This window comes from Cnephaeus nilssonii, assembly GCF_951640355.1.
Source record: "Cnephaeus nilssonii genome assembly, chromosome: 17".
Classification (NCBI taxonomy): Eukaryota; Metazoa; Chordata; class Mammalia; order Chiroptera; family Vespertilionidae; genus Cnephaeus; species Cnephaeus nilssonii.
Genome location: NC_137088.1, coordinates 23117792 through 23141350, shown reverse-complemented (window position 1 = coordinate 23141350; position 23559 = coordinate 23117792). Strand labels below are relative to the sequence as shown.

Sequence of the window (23559 nt, the reverse complement as noted above, 5' to 3'; positions counted from 1 at the left end):
GATCTATTCACAAGTCCAATTAAAGATTTACATTGATAGTATTATTTGTTCTAACCTTGGTCAAAATCAGTCATAGTCTATTAAAATTGTCACTAAGCAAATATGCTAGGATGCCAATTGCATTAAATTTCTCTATATTTGGGAGAAGAAGGGGGAAAATAAAGTAGGAGTATTATTATTTACGTACACATATTCACATAATATATATGATTATTTGGCTCACAAATTGTCTTATACATGACTTGAGTAAATAAAAGTAAATTCTCACTATTTGTTGATAAATCAAGGCTAGTGGGTGTTTTTTCTTACTAAAACCAAATAGATTTGTAAGTTGAAAAAAGACAAATAATCACTATAATTTATAGGAATACAGTAATTACCAAATGGTAGAATATCAGATCATTTCCAAAGACTCAAGAAAATTATATTTTTAATATTGGAGATGTAATAAAAGAAAATGACCATTTAAAGTAAATAACTTAAGATACTATAATTTTTATGATTTACTTGCTTCTTAATTTCTTCCATTTAAAACATTCAGATTTTCCTAAAATGTGAAACTAAAACAGCTTGTTGCTAACATAATGTTTCTTCCCTTGTGTTTTCCTATATTGCTCATATGGGACTCACAGAACAGCTCCAGAGTAAAGTATAAGTATTATATGAAAAAAATTTTCTTATTTCAAAAAAACTATTTGATTATCAAGTAAACCCTTCTTATAGGAAATGTATAGTGATGGCAAACTAAGGTAACTTATTTTCAATTTTCATAGAATACAAGTTAAGAATGAAAAATACTGCCGGGGCATATTAATCATGAGCTCAGATTAATGATGAGCTCAGATTAATCATATATCATTAGGGCAAAATGCATTCTCAAAGCTTCATCCAAATCTTATATTAAAGAGTAAATTAACCTTCCTCATCAGTTAAATATTTATCATGGATATTTATCTACTATTTTTTTCTGTTAACTCTGAATCAGATTTTGAGTTCAATTCCATCCACTCAAGTGAGTTAGAAGTATTTTGAAAATGGCTTAACCACATTATAGATCATCAATACTCTTCCAATCACCAAATCATAGATTTTCTGCCGAAACCGGTTTGGCTCAGTGGATAGAGCATCGGCCTGCGGACTGAAAGGTCCCAGGTTCGATTCCGGTCAAGGGTATGTACCTTGGTTGCGGGCACATCCCCAGTAGAGGGTGTGCGGGAGGCAGCTGATCAATATTTCTCTCTCATCGATGTTTCTGACTCTATCCCTCTCCCTTCCTCTCTGTTAAAATTCAATAAAATATATTAAATAAATAAATAAACAAATAAATAAAAAATAAATCATAGATTTTCTCCTTTTATACTCGTTAGCTTATGCAATCCTTGAAGCACTGATCACTTTGGACCTTCTGGATGCTCTCATATGTATAGCTTCTATAACTTTGGCCTCCTCCATCTTTCCCCTATTTTCACTATTCCTACAATATTATCAAAATACTGCTCCCTCTATTCAATTTCTAATTATGGAAAATTTCTACAAATCAATCCTCAGCTCTCTCATGCCTCTTTCTTTGGATTTCTTATCTGTCTTATACTTTGAACTGACATCTGGAGAATGACTCAGATCTCTAACTCATGACCTTTCAAATTTAAGCCTCTCATTTCCAACTTTCTTTTGAACAGTTTAATTTAGAGGAATTGGGCATGGCTTGTTGATTGCTCTCTGATTTCACTTCTACTTACTGCCATACCACTTAAAATCTGTTTTTCAAGGAGACATTTTTAAAACCATCCTTTTTTAAATCGTTGCTACTGTTATTTAAGAACTTCTCAGTTACACTCTCACTTATTTTACCATCTTTATCTTCAACAAAGCTACTGTTTTCCTTAGTGATTTTATAGCCTTGCTTAAAATTTTTCATCAATTTAAACTGCCTTTTTTCTTGATATATAGGGAGATTTTTTTATTTAAAAATTCTTCTTGCAAAACTATGCAGATAGTAAAAAGATCAGTGGTTACCAGGGATAGAAGGATGAAGAGAGGGGAGAGAAGACAAATAGGCAGAGCACAGAGAATTTTGTGAAAATACCCTGTAGGATACTTTTAATAATCAATGCATCCTGATACAAGAGTAAACCCTAATGTAAACTATGGACTTTTGAGTGATTATGATGTGTCAATGTAAGTTCATCAATTTTAACAAATGAACCACTCTGGTGGGGGAAATTGATAATGGGGGAGGCTATGCATATGTGGGGGCAGAGGGTATATGGGAAATCTGTACCTTCTCTTAATCTGGCTGTGAACCTAAATCTGCTCTCAAAAAATAAAATATTTAAAATAAAAAGACTTCAAACCTATCCAAGTCAAAGTAGATGAAAATCATTACACAGAACTAATGAAGGTATTGAGCTGGTTTATTGGCTACCACTAAACAATATTCCATTGAATTAATGTACTTATCAAACAGTTATATACTGTTCCCATATCCCCTTCACAACTCCCATCACTATACTACTCTATACTTCATCTTCTCTGACCTCATCCCTTCCAAAACTTTCTCTCTGCCCTCTTAGAATGCCACTGCATGACAGCAAACTGCCTTGTATTCTCAAAACATCAATGAATTCTTTCACCACCAACTTCCTTGCCTTTTGGTCTACTTACTAGTATTACACTCTCCTGACAAAACCCCTGCCTGCTTCACTTTGTGGCTAAATCCTAGGTGCTGAATTCTGCTGGAAGATAATCATCCATGTTTATAAGGTTGTTATCATCTATAAATTAGGATGTCTAATCTAAACTTGGCTCCCAAGGTTATGTATTCTTTATCAACTCAATCTAACCTTTGTCAATCTTTACAAATCACTTTCAGCAAATTATCTCCCCCTTTTATCAAAAAAGAGATGAAAGCATCAGTGATATTTCATTGAACTCAGTGATATGTGATATGCCACTGAACGAACTAATTCACTGTACATAAACACCTTTTTTCCTTCGCTCCTATTATTACAATGAAAATAATGACACTCTATCTACAAATAGCTCCATCTTGGCTCTAGACTGCATCTCCTCTGAATTTCCAAGACCCCAAGACTCCTCTTCCATTGATTTTAACTTTTTCAAGTACTACCATAACTTTTGTATAGACAACACAATTCATTTATTTTAAACTAGAGGCTCGATGCATGAAATTTGTACACGGGGGAGGGGGTGGGTCCCCTCAGCCCAGCCTGCAACCTCTCCAATCCGGAAACCCTCGGGGTATGTCCTAAACCGGCAGTCAGACATCCCTCTCACAATCTGGGATCACTGGCTCCTAACTGCTTACCTGCCTGATTGCCCCTAACTGCCCTCCCTGCCATCCTGATCGCCTCTAACTGCCTCTGCCTGCCGGCTTGGTCGCCCCAACTGTGCCCCCCTGCCGGCCCACTCGCCCCTAACTGCCCCCCTCTGCCGGCCTGGTTGCCCCTAACTGCCCCCTGCTGGCCTGGTCGCTCCCAACTGCCCCCCACTGTCAGCCTGGTCACCCCTAACTGCCCTTCCTGTTGGCCTGGTCACCCCAACTTCCCCCCTACTGGCCTGGTTGCCCCCAATTGACCCGTGCCAGCCTGATTGTCCCCACTGACCCCCTCTGTTGGCCTGGTCACCCCTAATTGCCCGCCCCCCCTGACGGCCTGGTTGCCCCACGCAGCCTGCTTGTTCAGTCATTTGGTCGTCCCTCACTAGCCCCCTGCCAGCCTGGTCGCCCTACGCAGCCTGCTGTTCACTCGTTTGGTAATCCCTCACTAACCCCCCTGCTGGCCTGGTCGCCTCACGCAGCCTGCTGTTCAGTCATCTGTCCAGTTGTTTCAGTCGTGATTGCCTATGGCTTTTTATATATTAGGATATGGAGTATATACTGAAGACAATGGATTCTTGGGAGATTACAGAAAGCACCATTTTGGTCATAGTCACAATGACTGTTCAGTGGAAGCGTCTTCTTTCATGAATCATTAGCAAGACAGCCATAAATGTCATGACTAAGAGTATAAATTTTATTATTAGTCAATGGAAAACTACTGAATAGCTGTTCAGGAAAGGGACATTGCCTGCCCCCCCACCCTCAAGATAACTCCAGCCAATTAGACCAAGGACAGAGTTTAAGGTGAGTAAAATGATTCAGGTAGCATCCTATACTTTGGCCGGGTATCTTCAGAAGAACAAATACATCTTTTACTCCAATCTAAATCCACTTCTACTTCCATGGAAAGCAATACTAAAAGTCATAACAGAATAATTTTAATATATCAACTTCAATGAACTATTTTAATTATTACTGATTTATTCAGCAATAAAGCCAGGCATTCTCTTATAGTTCTAAAACTCTATGATATTATACCAAAAAGAAAGGAAGATTTGGGACAAAAACAAAATTACCAGAGGCAAAAATGGAGTATGCAGGATATTCAGAACAACTTAGATTTTTTAAAGTAGGTTACTAAATATTTTATACATGAAGATAGAAAAAAAGCTTTGAAACAGATATTATATAAAAAGGCATTACATTAAGTAGTAATTATCTAAATACTATAAAAGTTGTAAGTAAGAAGGCATATAAAATTGAAGCTAAAAATACTGGCAATATGTGACAAAATGCTATTCTCAAAAGAGGCCTAATAGAGAAAAATATTCTTTCATCATGAGCAACAATCTCTTATAAGCTTGTGAAAACAACTAGTCATTCCAGGGTTTCCCTAAATCTTATTACTGTTTTTGTGTTTTTTTTTCAGTTTAAAATAAAATTACTATTTTTTTAATTTAATTGGTCTCTATAAGTTAGATGCTAAGAATGAATAATCATTAATAGTTAAACAAATAGTTTGCTTTTTTATGGTTTCAATTGAATTACAGGTAACTTGTCAATTACTAATTAATACCCTTTGTTCAAAGACCTGGGAATTTAATTCATGTATATAAACAATTTTAATAGGTCACAGATAAAATGCCATACTTGCTATGCTATTCTCTATTTGAAAAGGCAATTCAAGCAGTTAAAAGTTTAATTCACGTGGAATATATGCCCTAAGATTTTGCATGTATATATCCAAAAGTTCTTTTTTCTGACCTCGCCCACTTTCCTCAACCACCCATGAAATAAACCAATGAAATGCAGTTTTCTCTCTATCATTCCAATTATGTGGCTATTTTTGATAATGCTTTCCAGAATACTCAAAATCATTTAATTCAGTAATGTACTGTTTCTTTATAAATGTTTAAATTCAGATTTGAGAAATTAAAGACTTATTTGTGTACTTGTGGAACCTATAACAGGAATTAAGAAAAAACACATCAATCCTATACAGGAAAACCACTGATTAAAGTCCAATGTTTGACTACTTAGAAAATGAATCATCCACAATTTCCCTTGTGGGGAAAAATGTACAAAAGGCTTCAAATACATGGAGAAGACCATGAAAGACATATATTAAAATTAACAAACATACTAGAAAGGTGATGATTTTTAAAGTAAACGTGACAATCCCATTAAAATGCTACACACGTTTTCTGCAAAAGGGAAATCTAAAAAGATGAAATAGATGCTTTATATAAAATATTTACATATACAATGTGCAAAACCCACTATGGTTAGTAACCTTTATGGCTTTGAAGAACTAGATATTTACATATCTTTCTTTCTGCATGTGTGTGTGCGCGTATGTGTGTTTTGTATATATTTTTAACAGTTGACAGCTGTTTTAGAGCATACAGAGATGCCACGTTGAATGAGGGTCTTGATTACTTCAAGATTAGCTATCTAAAGTTTCTATTCATTTTAAGTGTTGTTAGTTGGAAGAGTCATTAGTCACTTCCTTGTCTCATAGAACATCAGCATACATTTACATTGTTAATGAACATTTGGGGTAAATGAATTAATGGCACTTTTAAACATCAATTCAGTCCTAATAACTTTGTATGTCATAGAAATGTTAGGCTAGGATATAAACGAAAAGCCTTTTCAGTAAAGGTAACTACTCATTCCTGCAACAATAAAGGATAAAATTAATTTAAAATGTTTTTTAACTACTTTTGTTAAGACAAGCCTCCATATTTAATAAACTAGACCAGAGAAAAATATGCACTTAAAAAACACAACACAAAATTCTATGCTCTAAAATAAACATTTTAGTCAGAAAATTTTGGTGAAACTATTTTAAATATGTCTAACCCAAAAACATATTCACTTTCATAATATCCACTGATATTTGGGTTTGCAAAATAATTGGACTTATTTAATTATAAGTGATTCTTGCAGGTATTGCATTTAAAAAAAACATCACTAGGGAAGGCAGTATTTTTACCACTAAAATATTTAAAATGCTGAAACTGAAATTGGACAATAATTATTTCATTTTTTTATATTTCAAAACCTTAAACAGCAGTCTTTTTGAGCCCTTTTAAATAAAAGCAAATATAAAATAAAATATATTGTATGGCAAATTATACTCTTTTCATAACATACTCCATAAAGTCAAGAGCTTAAAATAGCCAATTTAAGGAATCAATTATTTTTAAAATTCCCAGAAGATAAGTTAATGGCAGATCTTTATACCAAAAGAAAAAAAAATTGTATTTGAAGTATATAAAACACATGTAAATTGACTAATTATGATTTTTAAAATAGATTTCACAATCCTGATATGTGTATTTCATGAGTGAAATATTACAAGGAGTTTTCTTAGTCAATAAGTCAACTTTATCACTTAGTGAATCATTCAAAAATAAGGATAAGGTTTCAAAAGTTCTCACAAGTTCATTTCCTTCTAATACACCATATTATTACTAATACTAAAAAAAAATACAGAGTTCTAATATATACACATTCAACAAATTTTTACGGTGTTGGCCCTGAATATAGTTTACTTTTTAATAATCTAACTTTTAACAATTTAAATGCATAGATCTGTAAAAGTACAACATAAATTTCAATTATTTTTTAAAAGGAGAATCAGTCAAGTCTTTTATTCTGGAGTAATCTCATCTTGCTGGAGGGAAAAAAATGCCTGCAAAGTCAACACCAAAATGCTTAGACGCCTTTAAAAGAAGTTTGACAAAGTCATTTTCCATTTCAACATCCTTATCCTATATAATAGAGGTAATATGTAAGTTGACCCTCACACCCTCACAAGAGGGCTGCCTACAACCAGGCTGGCAGGGGGGTTAGTGAGGGGTGATCAAATGACTGAACAAGCAGGCTGCATGGGGCGACCAGGCCGGCAGGGTGGTTAGTGAGGGACGACCAAATGACTGAACAGCAGGCTGCATGGGACGACCAGGCCGGCAGGGCAGTTAGTGAGGGGCAACCAACCAAACTGAACAACAGGCTACGTAGGGCAACCAGGCCGGCAGGGGAGTTAGTGAGGGATGACCAAACAACTGAACAGCAAGCTGCATGGGGCGACCAGGCCAGTGGGGGAGGGAGGGGCAGTTGGGGGCGACCAGGCCGGCAGGGGGGGCAGTTAGGTGTAACCAGGCTGGCAGAGCAGGGCAGTTGGGGGCAACCAGGCGGGGGGGGGGGGGGGGGGGAGCAGTAAGAGGCAATCAGGCCAGTGGAGGGGGGAAGCTGGGGGCGATCAGGTCGATAGGTGGGGCAGTTAGGGGAGACCAGGCAGGCAGGCAGGAGAGCGATTATGAGTCAGCCGTCCAGGATTTTGAGAGGGAATCGGGTCTAAACTGGCAGTCGGACATCCTCCAAGGGGTCCCGGACTGGAGAGTGTGCAGTCTGGGCTGAGGGAACCCACCCCCCTGCCCCATGCATGAATTTTGTGCACCGGACCTCTAGTTTATAATAATAAAAGCGTAATATGCTAATTAGACCAGACGTTCTTCTGGACCACCTCCCGGACGAAGCCGGACTGCAAGGGAAGCCCGGGTCCCGGGTGCCTACCAGCAGCCAGAAGGAAGCCTGGGTCTCAGGTGCTGGAGGGAAGCCCAGGTCCCAGGTGGCAGAGGGAAGCTGGTGCCGGTAGCCAGGGGAAGAAAGACCTACTCTTGCACGAATTTTGTGCATTGGGCCTCTAGTAATAAAGTAATTGTTTAAGTTTATGGTTTTTAAAAAACAAATGTCAGTGCATTAAACATTTGTCTGTTTTTGTCTATAATTGAAAGTAGATGTTTTGTGGTATTCATTCCTGTTAGTGCTCTATACCTATGCAGAGTTACCCTGCTTGATTTCATCCACAGAATTACACACATAAGGCAGGCAGAGCTAACTGAAGGCCCTCTGCTACGTTTCCCAGTAACCACAGAATGTTTCTGTATACAGAACTTACCTCCAGTCCTGTTTGAGTAGGTAGACAAGGGGTCAATGCCCACTTCTTGTTCTTCTGGCTGCAGAGGATGTCTAGTTTCAGACAAGGAATGATACATTATGAAAACTGGATGGTATCAGCAAAAGTGACTACCTGGGAGATGAAAAATATAGGAAAAAATGATAAATATGTTTTCTTTCTGCTATGACTGGGAATAAATACAAGACTAAATGATTAAATGAGCATTATAGACATTAACAAGTTTTCTACAGGCTCCAGGGGATGTTACTACACATTGGTAGCATATGCAAAGAGTTGAAAAAGTGGCACTAAATTTCCATGTCAATTTCTCCTCAAATCTGACCTTCATTGGTAACCTTTATCTCAATGTTTAATCACATTGTCAATAAACTGCACAAAAAGTTGAACTGTAATTTAAATTATCACCACATTTGTAACATCCTTTTGTTTCACTGCCAAAATAATATATATTTACAATAGAAACTTTCAAAATATAGAAAATAGAGCAAACTGAAATCATTCATAATTGTATTGTACTGCTGTTACCATTTCAGTTCATTTTACATATCCTTCCTACCCTTCTTCTGGGCATTAAAATGCACACACACACACACACACACACACACACACACACACACATATGTATCCTATATAATAAAAGCTTAATATGCTAGGTGTCCGGTCATCTGGTGACTGGTCAACTGTTCAACCACTCAAAGCGTAATATGCTAATGATATACTAAGGCCGCTCAACCGCTTGCTATGATGTGCACTTACCACCAGGAGGCAGACAGCTGACTGGACGACCAGTCGTGATGATGTGCACTGACCACCAGGGGGCAGATAGTCGACCAATCAACCAGTCACTATGATGTGCACTGACCACCAGGGGCCAGATGCTCTGACCAGGTTAGCTTGCTGCTGGGGTCCAGCTGATCGGGACTGAGCAAGATGGGCCAGACATGCCCTGGAGCCCTCCTCCCTGGCTGGCCAACCTCCCACGTCCCTCCCTGGTCAGCCGGCCCTGATTTGCCCAGATTGGGATTGGAGGAGACGGGGCTGGACATGCCCTGGAACCCTCCTGTGGTTCCTCCCTGGCCCTGATCATACACTGGTGGGGTCCCTCGGCCTGGCCTGTGCCCTCTTGCAATCTGAAACCCCTTGGGGGATGTCAGAGAGCTGGTTTTGACCCAATCCCACAGGCCACTCCCTGGGAGGGTGCCAGATGCAGGGGTCATGGCTGGCGAGCATTGCTGCAGCAGCAGGCGCAAATTCGCAGCAGGCGCAGTGGGGCCAGGATGAGCAGGAGTGGCAGGTAGGAGCTACAGGCTGAGTTGGTCTGTGGGTTTCAGCCCAATCCCCGCAGGCTACCCAGAGGGACCCCACCCGTGCACAAATTCGTGCACCAGGCCTCTAGTGTGTGTGTGTGTGTGTGTGTGTGTGTGTGTGTGTGTGTACTTTTAATATAATCCATAATGCTAAACATGCTGATTATTATGTTTTCCTTCCCATTCAAAATCTGTATTATCACTTGTAATGTATCCCTACTATTCCATTATACAGCAATAACAATTTAAGGTTACCAATTCCTTATTAGTAAATAATTAGGATGCTTTCAGTTATTCAACATTATAAACCTCATGATAAATACCTTTTAGTAATATCTCTGTGTCATATCCATGATTATTGTCTTAGTATAAATTCTTATAAGTGTAACGGCTGAACCAAAACATATGTTTTTTAAAAATAAGATTTTGTGGTAAGTTTTTGCCAAATTTTGCTCTAGAAATATTTGTGCACATCAATTCATTTCCCATGGATCTTCATTAACAATGGGAATGGGTAATTCTTATGTTTTTTGTGTGTGTGCGCGTGTGGTGTTTTTGTGGTTTGTTGTTTTTTTTGGGGGGGTGGGGGAGGTGTGGACCAGTGCAACAGTCAAATTTTATATTGCATTTGCTTGGTAACTAGTGAGATTACTGAAGACTTCATATGTTTTCTCTGACATTTGTTTATTGCCGTGTAGATGGAGTTTATTATTATAATTGGCTACATGATTTATAAGCAAGCTTTAAGTATTAAGGATATTAAACCTTTTTCATAGGATACACATATTTTTCTCAGACAATGTTTGTCTTCAAATTATGAAGCATTTTCATGACATAAGTAATTCTTTTTATTTTTATGCACCCAAAATACCTATATCTCCTTTATGGTTTCAGTCTCTAGTAACATGCTTATAAAGGTAAGATTATATAAATGACCACCTATATTTTCTTTTATAGTTTTGAACATCTCCCTCCTAAATTCTTATGTCAATAATAATTCCCATCTACACAAAGATTTTTGAAATTAAATTATTTTTGAACTTTCAAGCTATACTAACAGAAGGAGAGGATTAGGTAAAACCAATACTGGGAAAGGCAGAAAACTTTTGTCTCTAACATTTAGTAAGAATTTCTAAAGCTGTAAATCCTAAATCCAGAAATAAGATAGTTGTCAGTATTTGCTTGTGTGCAATTCAATTAGCATATATGGAATACTTATTATTGCTAAAAAAGAAACAGTAGGCCCAAAATGGAGTCACTAAACCCCACATCGGCAAAGCAATACTTAATATTTAACCTAATTGCAGTTTTAGCTTCTCCCAGGAATGTAACCTTTAACCAATCAACCTGGAATTACCTGGTCAGCACTAGGGAGGTAATCCCCATCCATCCCTATAGGTAGGTTAATGAAATATGAAACAATCTACTCTTTTCCCCATTCTGCCTATAGAATCCTTCCATTTCGTACAGCAACTTGGAGCTCCTCTCAATTTGCTCGATGGGATGCTGCCCAACTCATGAATCATTGAATAAAACTGATTTTCAAATTTACTCAGTTGAATTTTTTATATTTAATACTATACAGAATGAATCTGGGGAATATAATCTAGTACAGAATACCAAAATATAGATGATTAGTTATATTATAAAAGAGAATCTGAGAAATTCTGCTGAAGTCCTTTATTAGAAAGTGAGGATCACCAACTCAAATGCCTAAGGGAGTCAGGCAAAAAGCATTATTAATTACTAGAGGCCCGGTGCATGAAATTCGTGCATGGGAGGGTGGGTGTCTCTCAGCCCAGCCTGCACCCTCTCCAATATGGGACCCCTTGAGGGATGTCCGACCACCCATTTAGGCCCGATCCCACTGCAGGCCTGGGTCCCCCCCAACTGTCCTTACCTGCAGGCTTTGCCCCCCAAACTGCCCTCCCCTGAAGGCCTGGTCCCCCAAAACTGTTCTCCCCTGCAGGCCTGCCCCCCCCAACTGGCCTCCCCTGCAGACCTGGTCCCCAACTACCCTCCCCTGCTGGCCTGGTGCCCCCCCAACTGGCCTCCCCTGCAGGCCTGGTCCCCAACTACCCTCCCCTGCTGGCCTGGTGTCCCCCCCCAACTGCCCTCCCCTGCAGGCCTGGGTCCCCCCCAATTTTCCTCCCCTGCAGGCCTGGTCCCTCCCAACTACCCTCCCCTGCAGGCCTGGTCCCCCCAACTGCCCTCCCCTGCAGGCCTGGGTCCCCCCCCAACTGTCCTCTTCTGCCGGTCTGGTCACCCCCAACTGCCCTTCTCTGCTGGCCTGGTCACCCCTAACTTACCAAAACTGCCCTCCCCTGCAGGCCTTCTTGTGGTGGCCATCTTGTGTCCACATGGGGCAGCCATCTTTGACCACATGGGGGTGGCCATCTTGTGTCTTGGTATGACGATCAATTTGCATATTACTCTTTTATTAGATAGGATAGTTAACATATACTAAGTAATGAATATGTGCCAACAAAAACTACTCTTCATGCTTCATGTATACTCATCATTTCATCCTCCCAACAACGCTATCTTATCTTCATTTTCATTTTACCAAAGGGAACACTGAGTTTAAGAGAGATTAGTCTACAGCCACACAATTAGTAGCTGTTGAAGCCAGATATGAACCCATCCTCTTTAACTCCGGAGCTCACAATCTTTACTCCTACACTACATTTGGCTCCCATTAATCAATGAAATAAATAGACAATTTATAAAATAAGGGGGTATAGGAGGATAGGGTCTGTGAATAATTGGAACATCCTTTATTCTGATTCAATCTTTTCAAGATAAGCTAGACATCCAGAATTTTCTGTGAGATCTCTTTACATGTAAGGGTTGGAAAATAATAAAAATTCTAAGAAAAAAGAACTTTATGAAGTTTTCAGGCAAATTTAAATTGTCTAGTTGAAACAAGCGAATATTCTAGAAAAATTAATTGTACTGGACAAAAAGGTGTTCCTAAAGTGTTAACTAAAATTTTTATTGGTACTTCATCTCATGATAAAATTGTGCACCATGTAATGAACCTAAAACAGTAATATTATAGTGCAAAAAATTAAAATTTAAAAGCCATCAAGACTACATTATAAAATTTTCAAAAGCCTCCTAACATTTAAATCAAAAAAGGAGGGGATAGTAGAAGAATATCATGTAAGGAAAAATATCCTGTAAGTAAATTACATCTAGAAAATTAATACTTTAGAAAATTAATTGTAAGGCTAAAAGCAAGACACCCATGAAAAACACACAAGGTGTCAAAACAAGCCAGAGGAAAATCATTTGGGCAAAAAATGAAATAGGATCCCAAGTCAAATTTATAGAAAATATTCCTTTATTAACTTTTGGTCGAGAATATGTTTGTATATTTTCAGAAAACAACTCCGAGACCATGTGGATTCCAGCAACAGAGAGGAATCAACAGGACTACTCCAGCCATGAAGACAGAAGAGAAGCAGTCCAGAGATGGAAGACGCTGATGTGGCCTTCCCATACTAGCAGTTAGCAGCTATGCATCACTGCAGGTTACCCAGGACCAAACCATTGAGAGTCGGACCTGCATTACCACCATTTGTCCACCATCCAGAACTGAAATGTCAGTGCTGACATGTACACATAAGGAACTATTGGACATTGAAATTAGGTCTCAAAAGAACTGTTGGCCCAGAAAGAAACTCACTACAGACTGATTCATTTGCCTGTCAGCATAACCATTATTGCTTGTCTCATTTTCGGTTCTTATAAGTGTATTTCTAATAGCACATGATCTCACTCATCTAGGGGAAATAATGAACAACATAGTCTGATGAACAAGAACAGACCCAGAGACAAGGAGGCATGGATCAGACTGTCGGGCTTCAGAGGGAGGGTAAGGGAGGGTGGGGGTAAAGGGGAGAGATCAACCAAAGGACTTGTGTGCAAGCATATGAGCCTAACCAGCGGTTAAGGACAACAGGGGGGTGGGGGCATGTGTGGGGAGGGGTGTGGGATGGGAATGGAGGGATGAGGACAAATATGTGATACCTTAATCAATAAAGAAATTTTAAAAAAACACAAAAAAACATTTCAAAATTGTATCTGGCCCATGGACTATCCTACCTAATAAAACAGTAATATGCAAATTGACCGTACCTTCGCTACACCCATAAGCCACACCCACCAGCCAATCAGGAGCAAATATACACATTAAACCAGCAAAGATGGTGGGGGGAAGGGGCAGCGCCCGCTGCCGGTGGGATCCAAGCCATGACGGTGGACTGGGGCAGGCGGTTAGCGCCAGCAGCCGCCTGACCAGGTCCCGGATAAGCCCCAGCCGCCTGACCTTATCCTGGATAAGCCCCTATCAGGGATCAAGGACCAGGGCAGGCGGCATGGGTTAGTGCCCGCAGCTGCCTGCCCAGGTCCGCCATCACAGATCACGGACCAGGGCAAGCAGCGTGGGTTAGTGCCTGCAGCCGCCTGCCCAGGTCTGCCATCATGGATCACAGACCAGGGCAAGCAGCGTGGGTTAGTGCCTGCAGCCGCCTGACCAGGTCCGCGATCACGGATCACGAACCAGGGTAGGCTGCATGGTTTAGCGCCTGCAGCCGCCTGACCAGGTCCCCGATTGGGGATTGGAATCTAGCATAACAAAACCAATATTCAGCAAAAGCAGGAGACAAGGTTTCATAAGTTCTCCCCCAGGTCACCACTGTTCTCTTATACATTTTAATTATCCCAGACTTTGCCTGATGGGATTTGATTTGAATTATGCCTGAATGAATTGTAGGCTCATTCTTTTTGTGGTTGCCTGACTGAGAAAGGCCTTGGAATGAGAGAAGGCACTTTTATTTTCCTTTTTCATTCTATAGAGACTGAGGAATTACAGTTATATGAACAAGTTAGTGAGAGAATGAAAGTCTCATGCTGTATTTTTCTGTAAGTTTTATCATGTGGACTATCAAAAACTTGCTGGGATCCTTTTCAAGAGGTGTTACAAAATTATGTTAGAATTAACATTCAAGAGTAAAAAGAGAGAAGTGAGTGGTGGGTAAAGGAAAGAACTTTGTCCTAGAAACCATATAGAAGCCACATAAACCTTCAGATTCTTACTCATTGTGCTTTGGAGGTATTAAAGGATAATTTTTTTAAAAAGGTAAAATCATGACTCATAATCTGTATAGATAAAAGGCTAAGTGACCGACATTTGTCCATCCATCCGACCAACCGGTACATATGACGCACACTGGAAATTTAAAAATAAGCTTTGACTTGCACATGTGCCATACATATAAAGCTCTCGCTGGCGCTAATTTGAATGTTGCATTTGGTGGGAAAGTTCTTTTCAGAGGGGATTTTTGTGCCGCCATGCTATACGATTGGCCATAGTACAAATAAGTTTAAAGTACTGTAGTGTTTGGGGATGTTTCAGACAGTTGTCTCTTAAAACAAATATGAGATCAGAGGATTCTGCTTATAGTGAATGGTTAGTAAAACTTGGAGATGGCAAACTTGATAGCAGTTTTCATTTAGGAATGGATATTATTGAAATGCCCCATGAAATGATTTTTAATGGATCTATTATTAAAGCCACCTTTGGAAATAGTATATCTATAGATAATATTAAAAATATATCTAAACGTGCAATTCTTTGTTCAAAAAATGAGCACATTCAAAAATTAAATGAAGAAATTTTGGATATACTTGGAGATTTTCACACCTATTTGAGTGATGATTCCATTGACTCAACAGATGATGCTGAAAAGGAAAATTTTCCTATTGAATGCCGTGTCATAAATTAAAATTGAAAGTGGGTGCAATCATCATGCTATTGAGAAATCTTAATAGTAAGTGGGGTCTTTGTAATGGTACCAGATTTATTATCAAAAGATTGCGACCTAACATTATCAAAGCTGAAATATTAACAGATTCTGCAGAGGGAGAGATTGTTCTGATTCCAAGAATTGATTTGTCCCCATCTGACACTGGCCACCCATTTAAATTAATTTGAAGATAGTTTCCCGTTATGCCAGCATTTGTGATGACTATTAATAAATCACAAGGACAAACTCTAGAAAGAGTAGGAATATTCCTACCTGAACCCGTTTTTGGACATGGTCAGTTATATGTTGCTTTCTCTCTCTCTCTCTCTCTTTTTTTTTTTTTTAAGTATTTTTAAAAAATACTTTATTGATTTTTTTACAGAGAAGAAGGGAGAGGGATAGAGAGTTAGGAACATCGATGAGAGAGAAGCATCTATCAGCTGCCTCCTGCACACCTCCTATGGGGGATGTGCCCACAACCAAGGTACATGCCCTTGACCGGAATCGAACCTGGGACCTTTCAGTCCACAGGGCGATGCTCTATCCACTGAGCCAAACCAGTTATGGCTGTTGCTTTCTCTTGAGTTCAAAGAGCATGTTACGTTAAAGTTAAAGTTGTAAATACTTTATCTGAAGGGAAATTAGTCAAGTACTCTGAAAGTGTTTTTGCTCTTAATGTAGTATACAGGGAGATATTAGAATAAGTTTAATCACTTTATCAGTCATTATTTGCATCAATGTTGTTTTTATATTACGAGTTTGTTATTGTTTAGTTATTAATAAAATTATGTATTATTTTCATATACATTGTACTCATTTCCTTTTATCTCTCACACTTTTATTATAGAGAAAGGGCAAATAACAATATTAAAATATTTCATCTAATTAATTCCCTTTCAATGTGCATGAATTTCGTGCACCGGGCTACTAGTTTTAATACAAGATTCACATTCTCTATATATTGTTATACTCTTAAAAAACAAAAATAAACATTTGAAAGTGCATATTCCATGTTAACTACCAGATTTAACATTTCTTTAATCTCCTATAGCATGTTTTCACATCATATCCTTAATTTCTTATTTTTATAATATAGTATTCTTTCACTGTTACAAACTTCAAATACATAAAATATACAAAAGGGGGACTTCATATATTCTATGAGAAATAGACAAATACTTATATCAAAGTATATTTTTGAAAGAATATAAAAAGCTTTCTATAGTTAAAATAAAATACTCTACACAATGATAATGTTTGTACATTCATGTAAGATACTCACAGGTTCCTAATTTTTTTTATTCTTATAGAAAATTAGTTCAAGAAATCATTTGTTTTTAACTTGAATAACAATTCTTTATAAACTGACAAGTCTATGGTAATAGCCAATAACCACAATACAAAATTTACCAAACACACCAGTCTACAATAATTCTATTCAGTTAGACATCCACTAAATTCTAAATTACTATGCCTATGGATTAAAACAGAATCACTGAAATGCTTTTATAATTAAATAAAGACAACCTGCTGAATAGTAATAATGAGTTAATATGAAGAAGTCTATTGAAAAAGTAGATAATGTTTTTTCTTTTAATTATGGATTTAAATAATAATCTAGTTTAAAAGTAACTTATTAAGCAGGTGCTGCTTTGTTTTTTGTTGTTTTGTTTTAAATATAAAGGGCCATTTTAGCTTTCTAGAATAAAAAAAATACTTACGTGTGTTAGTTGCTGCTATTGTGGTTATCTTATAAAATCACAATATACTGTTGCTTTTCAATGTGAAGCAATTTTCCAATTTGTGTTTTGACAATACCAAAAATGAAAATATTTTACTACAAAGTAGAATATAAAAGGTTTTTAAACAAGTGAATCTATATTTATTTTAATCACTATTATAAATAAAATTTAACCTATAAATACAGACCATAAGATAGTATTTGACAAAAATTCAAATAAAGAAAAAATTGTTGGTCTGAAATTTTAAGATAATCACTGTAAAAGTAAAAATGGCATAAACATTTTGAAACTTACAATAGATCATTACATTTCATATTTATTTACATTATAAACTTGGATTTCTATACTTTATATGCTTTAATCTTGTCTACAGAGAATCTAAATTTATAGAGAGAAAAATATATAATGACCAAAATGTAAATGACTACTCAAACCTGTAATTGATGGATTTTAGTTTCTTAAATAATACCAAGATGTCTCTAGAATTTCCCTAACTGACAAAAAATGGTCCTCAAAATATTTTTAAAATAAAGGCAACCTTATTTTTTTCCAATTGAGAAAGCACAACAATGTACCTTGTAATACCTGAGAAAGGAGATATCACTTTCTTTGATATACTTCTCATAAATAGCAGTTCCTACTTCACATGAACTCAAAATTCAAAAGAACTCAAAACCGGTTGTGCAATATGGTCTTACTGCTATCCTAGTTACAGGAATTGGCACATGAGGCTGAAGCTGCCATTTAAAAACCAAGGCTAATTCTAAAGACAGCTGTATTGGCTTCACCAATTTGGTTCCTACAGTATTAAATCTTAAGATAAAAGTGATCTAATTGAAAATTAGGAAGTCTTGTGAAATAGTTAATATTTAAAGAAAGGGTAAGAGTTAGCACTAAAACTTAGAAAACAGTTTTAACATACATTAAATAAAATTTCAAAACAGTATTATTTTTCATGTAAATTGAAGCAATACAAGTGTCTAAGTGAAAATTTCAAATTATTAGCATTGTACAGACAAAACAGGTTAGTTTAATAAAATTTTCTCTTTTAAAATGGCATCATATAATCAAAGCCTCTGGGGAAAAAAATGTATTCCTCCTAAAGTGGATGTTCTATGTATTTCAGCTTGCATTCATTTTTTCACTGTTTCTAATACGCAGGCATAGAATTAGCATTCTGAATTGTGTCTTCTAAAGACATCCATATTCAGAGCTCATAAAGCATACTTCATTCATTTAAATTCTTGACTGATGGTAAACTTAAAGTCTAACACAAATGACAGAGTAATATTACTTTACATAAAGATACCTCTTATAAGAAAAGCATATCAAAGAGCTTAAATGAACCATTTCCAAAGCACGATTATAGAAGGGAAAAAGGATATAGCATGAATAAGTATCTGTTACAGGTAGCATGCATTTACCATGATGGCTATATAACCTAAAATATGACATCTTAGCTCTAAAAGCTAGAAACTTTGATAGAAGTTATATTTTCACAATTAAGAGACAGAATAATTGAGCATCATAGAATTGACAAAACTCTTTATTTAGAAATGTTGGTACCTAGAGGTAAATTTGATTGTAGAAATTATTATATTTTAAAGTCTTAATTATAAGGGAGAAAAGGAGGAAGCAAAGGAGAAGGGAAGAAAAGGAAATAAAGGAAGGGAGAGAAAGGAAAAAAGGAATGAAGAGAGGGCAGATGGAGGGAAGTGGGAAAGAAGACAAAGAAGGAGAAAGACTTAAGTTCTATTTTTTTAATTCTGCCAATCTTTAATGCAAGAGGGTTATATTAGACTTTAAATAAGTTAATTAAGTATTAAAATCAATCATCTGAAAGTCTTAATATTTAATATTGGTTAGATTGTATATCAAAGTAGTTTTATTATTTATTTACTCCAAACCTTTCCAGAATACTTCATCTGACAACAGGGGGTCTGTTTCTCACAAGATAAATGCATTTACAATGCCAAATAAATTATATATAAAAGCATTTGTCTTCATACATGTCATTCAATATTAAATATCACCCATTGGTAAAATCCTGAAACCCTAATTCATTTTTACCAACCACACAATTGTATTACTCAAGTGTTGTCTATTAAAGAAGTATAGAACTACAATAAGGGTCTACACACTAAGCAGAATTATTTTAAGAAAATTAGAACAAATTTAGTCCTTATAATTTCCAGGCTATCAGAAAAAGATATTTAAGGTAAACAATCTACTATAAAAATGCTAGATTCATAAACAATATACCTAATCAGAAATATATAGATTATAATATATGACAAATTTACAGGTGGGCTTAAATATTTTATATCATAAAATAAAAATATATTTGGCCTTTCAATATTCAAGTGCTATAAAGTCATAGAAAGTGGCAGGACCATATAAACAAGAGAAAATTGAGCATTATAAAGTGTTAAAGTGGACTAACAAAAAACTCTCCACAGTGTAGTCTCATATGGCTTCAGATTTCTCATGAATAGATACTCAAGATCAAAAACTGGGAAAGTAGCTCAGCCTAGTGACCAAGCCATTTATTATACAGCTACAAAAATACTCTTTCGAATTGTACTGTCCCTGTTTTATATACACTGAGTAGCCAGATTATTATGATTTCTGAACGCATAATAATCTGGCCACTCAGTGTAGACTGACCACAGAGTTGGGATTTTAAAATAAGGTTTTTCCATGTATAAGAACTGCATTGTGGGTAATTAGAAAGAAGCAGAGGACTTACTAGCCAGAGGCTGGGGGCCACAATCTCCTAGTCCCTTGACATATCAAGATTTGCAAGCTTTCCCTTATACATAAGTACACTGAGTGGCCAGATTATTATGCATTCAGAGATCATAATAATCTGGCCACTCAGTGTAGATACCACCTCTAGCTATTAAACTACGCAGTTAGGTTTTCATAAACTCAAAATAACTATAATAAACAGATAGGAATTCAAGAATGAGCAATATATGAAAAGAGAAACAATAATAATAACTTGGCCATTTATATTAATGATGATGCCACTAAGAATAAGGAAAATAAACAAATGGCTGCTTTTTGTATAATTATCAATCAAATTCAAACATTTTGTCAAAAGTCTTCCCTTTGGTACAAACCCAGGGAGGCCTGCGGTGTTTTCAGAAGCATAGGACATAAAGTGGGGATATCCTTCTAAAAGCCCATGTGAATGTGACATTTATCCCTTGAATATCAGTAAGTGGTAGGGCTAGAAAACACAAAGAAATTTTATTAAAGATAGCACTTTCAGCCCAACCGGCGTGGCTCAGTGGTTGAGCATTGAGTTATGAACCAGGAGGTCGTGGTTCCATGCACTTTTACATATAAATACATTTCATACTTAATTAACTTATTTAAAGGCCAATGTAACTCTCTTGCATTAACTCTCTAAATTTGCTGGGGTTACTGGCTCGATCCCCAGTGTGGGGCATGCAGGAAGCAGGCAATCAATTATTCTCTCTCATCATTGATGTTTCTATCTTTCTCTCCCTCTCGGAAATCAATGAGTATATATATATTTAAAAAGATAGTACTTTTAATTTAATAATAACAGCAAAAACATAGCATTTTAAAAGAAGTAGGCACTGTGTAGGTACTTTTACATATAAATGCATTTAGACCGCACAACTCTACATGGTAGATGCTTAATGGTAATGAAACTAGAGAAGTTAAGGTCACACAATTATTAGTAGCAAAATCACCTCAGATGACATAACAATGACTTAATAAATGTTCTAAGATAAATTAAACTGGGATTTATAGGATAAAGCTTTTATTGTTATGTTAATTATAATGTAACACAAAGCATTCTCATTTACTTTTTCCCCAGGCAATCTTTATCAAAATCTAGGATTATAATTTTAATAGGCCCTTTATAGTTGCAAGGTATATGTTCCTTCCCAAATCACCATCTGAGAGTAAATGCATGTTTAGTGGGAAAAGAAAATAGCAAGTAAGCTGTGGATGCAAGCATAATTTATATATGCCTCAACAAAATTATTATTTATGAATAAGTCAGACTGAACCTTTGGGATCACTATCAAATAGTCAAACTTGTGAATGATTTAATCCCCGAATGCTACAGATTCACATTACACCATTCGCTACAATACCAAGTGCCATACTGAGTGAAGGCCAACAGCTAATAAGCATCCTCTGATCCTATCTCATCAGAGTAGCTAATTAAATAAAATCATTTATACTTTCCTCCCTCCGGTATTATTCATATCTCCTTTGTTCCTGATGAGGCCTTTCCTATCCACTTTTCTAAATCCTATACTTAATCTATACACTTAGCTTTTCTTCTGTGGACCAGTGCCAGAAGTACTTTCACTCTAGTCTTCTACAACACCATGTCCCTCACTGTGATGCACCACAGCACAGTATCAATAAATGCCAGTAGTTGGAATATGAAGAACTATTTGCTCTACTTTCCTGTAGATAGACAAAATTAGTACAGAGTCTTCTTATAGAAAAGAGGTATGTAATGGGAGACTTCAGAAAAGAGTTAATATTTTTTATTCAAATATCTACTTCACCTCTGTAATACGACTAACCCTAACCCTAACCCTAACCCTAACCTTCATCTCTGGCACTCTGGTCCTAGCCTTCATCTCTCTCCTAAACTTCTGCAATACCCTCCTGTCTCCCAGCTTCCATTCTTTCTTACTGTTGTAAACACTCTTGATTGCCTTTCCAAGAAAATCCAAATTTTGTTCAGGCCACATGCTCCCAGAGTATGAGTCATAACTGGTCTAAGTCAATCATGATGGCCTCAATTTCTTACACCAGATTGGTTGGAATGAGCCATTTAATGTGAATAAAAGTCACCCAGGGGCTTTTAGAAGTTTTTCTCTGAAAAATTATGTACACTCCTAACTGCAGTGGATTAATAAATCCTAGACTCACCTTACCTCTAGCCTTCTTGATATATGTAATAATAGAACCCTTACTGTATAACCCAATTAAGATTTTCTGTTACTGTCAGTTGAAATCAGCCTAACATATCCACCTCCAATAATCTATTACCACATAATATCCAATGCAACTTTTTTCATTGTAGATTGGGTCTCAACATACTTAGCATAAAATGCAAACGCTGTTATAAGAGACCCTAAATCTATGTTTAACCTTTTGTTCCCACTCTCCCCTTCCCTCAGTATGCTCTGTCCACATAGGACTTCTTTCTACTCCTTACATAAAAACACAGCTCATCACCCTATTTGGTATGACTCAGTTGCTCAGAGTGTCATCCTGTACACCAAAAGGTGGCAGGTTCAATTCCTGATCAGGGCACATACCCAGCTTGCAGGTTCAAAGCCTAATTGAGATGAGTACAGGAGACAACTGATCAATGTTTCTCTATCTTTCCTCCTCCCCCACTTCCATTCCTTCCTCTATCTAAAAAAGGAGAGCTCATTGCCATTCTAGGTTTATGCACATCCCATATCCTTTGCTGAGAATACTCTGCCAATTAATATCATTCAGATATCTCCTCAAAATCAGGTCAGTGCAGAAAGCTTTTCCTGGAGCATATCTAATCCACCAGCAAATCTTATCAAGGCTACCTTCAATATAAAATCAAGAATTACACCGTTCTACACCAGTCACCCTGATTCAGGTCACTGCCAACCCTGGCATGGACAATTTAATTGCCTCCATAGGTCTCCTTGTTTTCAACCTAGCCTTCTACCCTCCTTTTACTCACAGCAGCCTGAGTGATCCATTTAAAATTTAACTCAGATCATATCTCACTGCTGCTCAGAACTTTCCAGTGGCTCCTCATTTCACTCAGAATAAAATACAAAATCTTCATAAAATTCTACATGACCTTGCCACAGCTACTGCTTTGATCTTTTATCCTACAACTCTCCCTCATGCCACTCAAGCCCTTTATTACTCCTCAAATGTGACCAGCAAGTTCTCCCTCAGGGGGCCTTTTTACTTTCCTGGGTTCCGAAACACTTCCCTCAGATACCACATGGCTCACTCCTCCACTGCCTTTAAGTCCAAGCTCAAATGTCACCTTATTTGTGAGGTTGCCCATGACCACAGGACCACACTCAGCAAATACCCTCTCCTACTCTTCAACCTATTACCCAGTCTTACTTTTCTTATAACATTTATCATCACCTAACATACTACCACATATTACATATTATATCACCTCCTATTATCAGTTTTATGAATTCAAAGGCTGTATCTATTTTATGTACCCCTATATCTCCCATATGTGGAAGGTACCCTAATTGTTTTATTGTGGCCTTCCTGATAACAATTTGAAAGAGTCCAATAAAGTACAATGAGAGGAAAGCTAATTGAATCCAAGTTAGATTATTAA

General features: G+C 37.1%; 1 protein-coding gene across 2 annotated transcripts in view; it reads right to left on the bottom strand.

The window, feature by feature from the left end:
• The window catches only part of TBC1D5 (TBC1 domain family member 5), a 446950-nt gene that overhangs the window by 265202 nt on the left and 158189 nt on the right, over positions 1–23559 (bottom strand). For both annotated transcript variants that reach the window (XM_079795163.1, XM_079795164.1), the window contains exon 4: positions 8310–8441. In XM_079795163.1, coding sequence (XP_079651289.1) covers positions 8310–8406 — 97 coding nt within the window. In that variant the 5' untranslated portion in view covers positions 8407–8441. The remainder of the gene's footprint in view (positions 1–8309; positions 8442–23559) is intronic.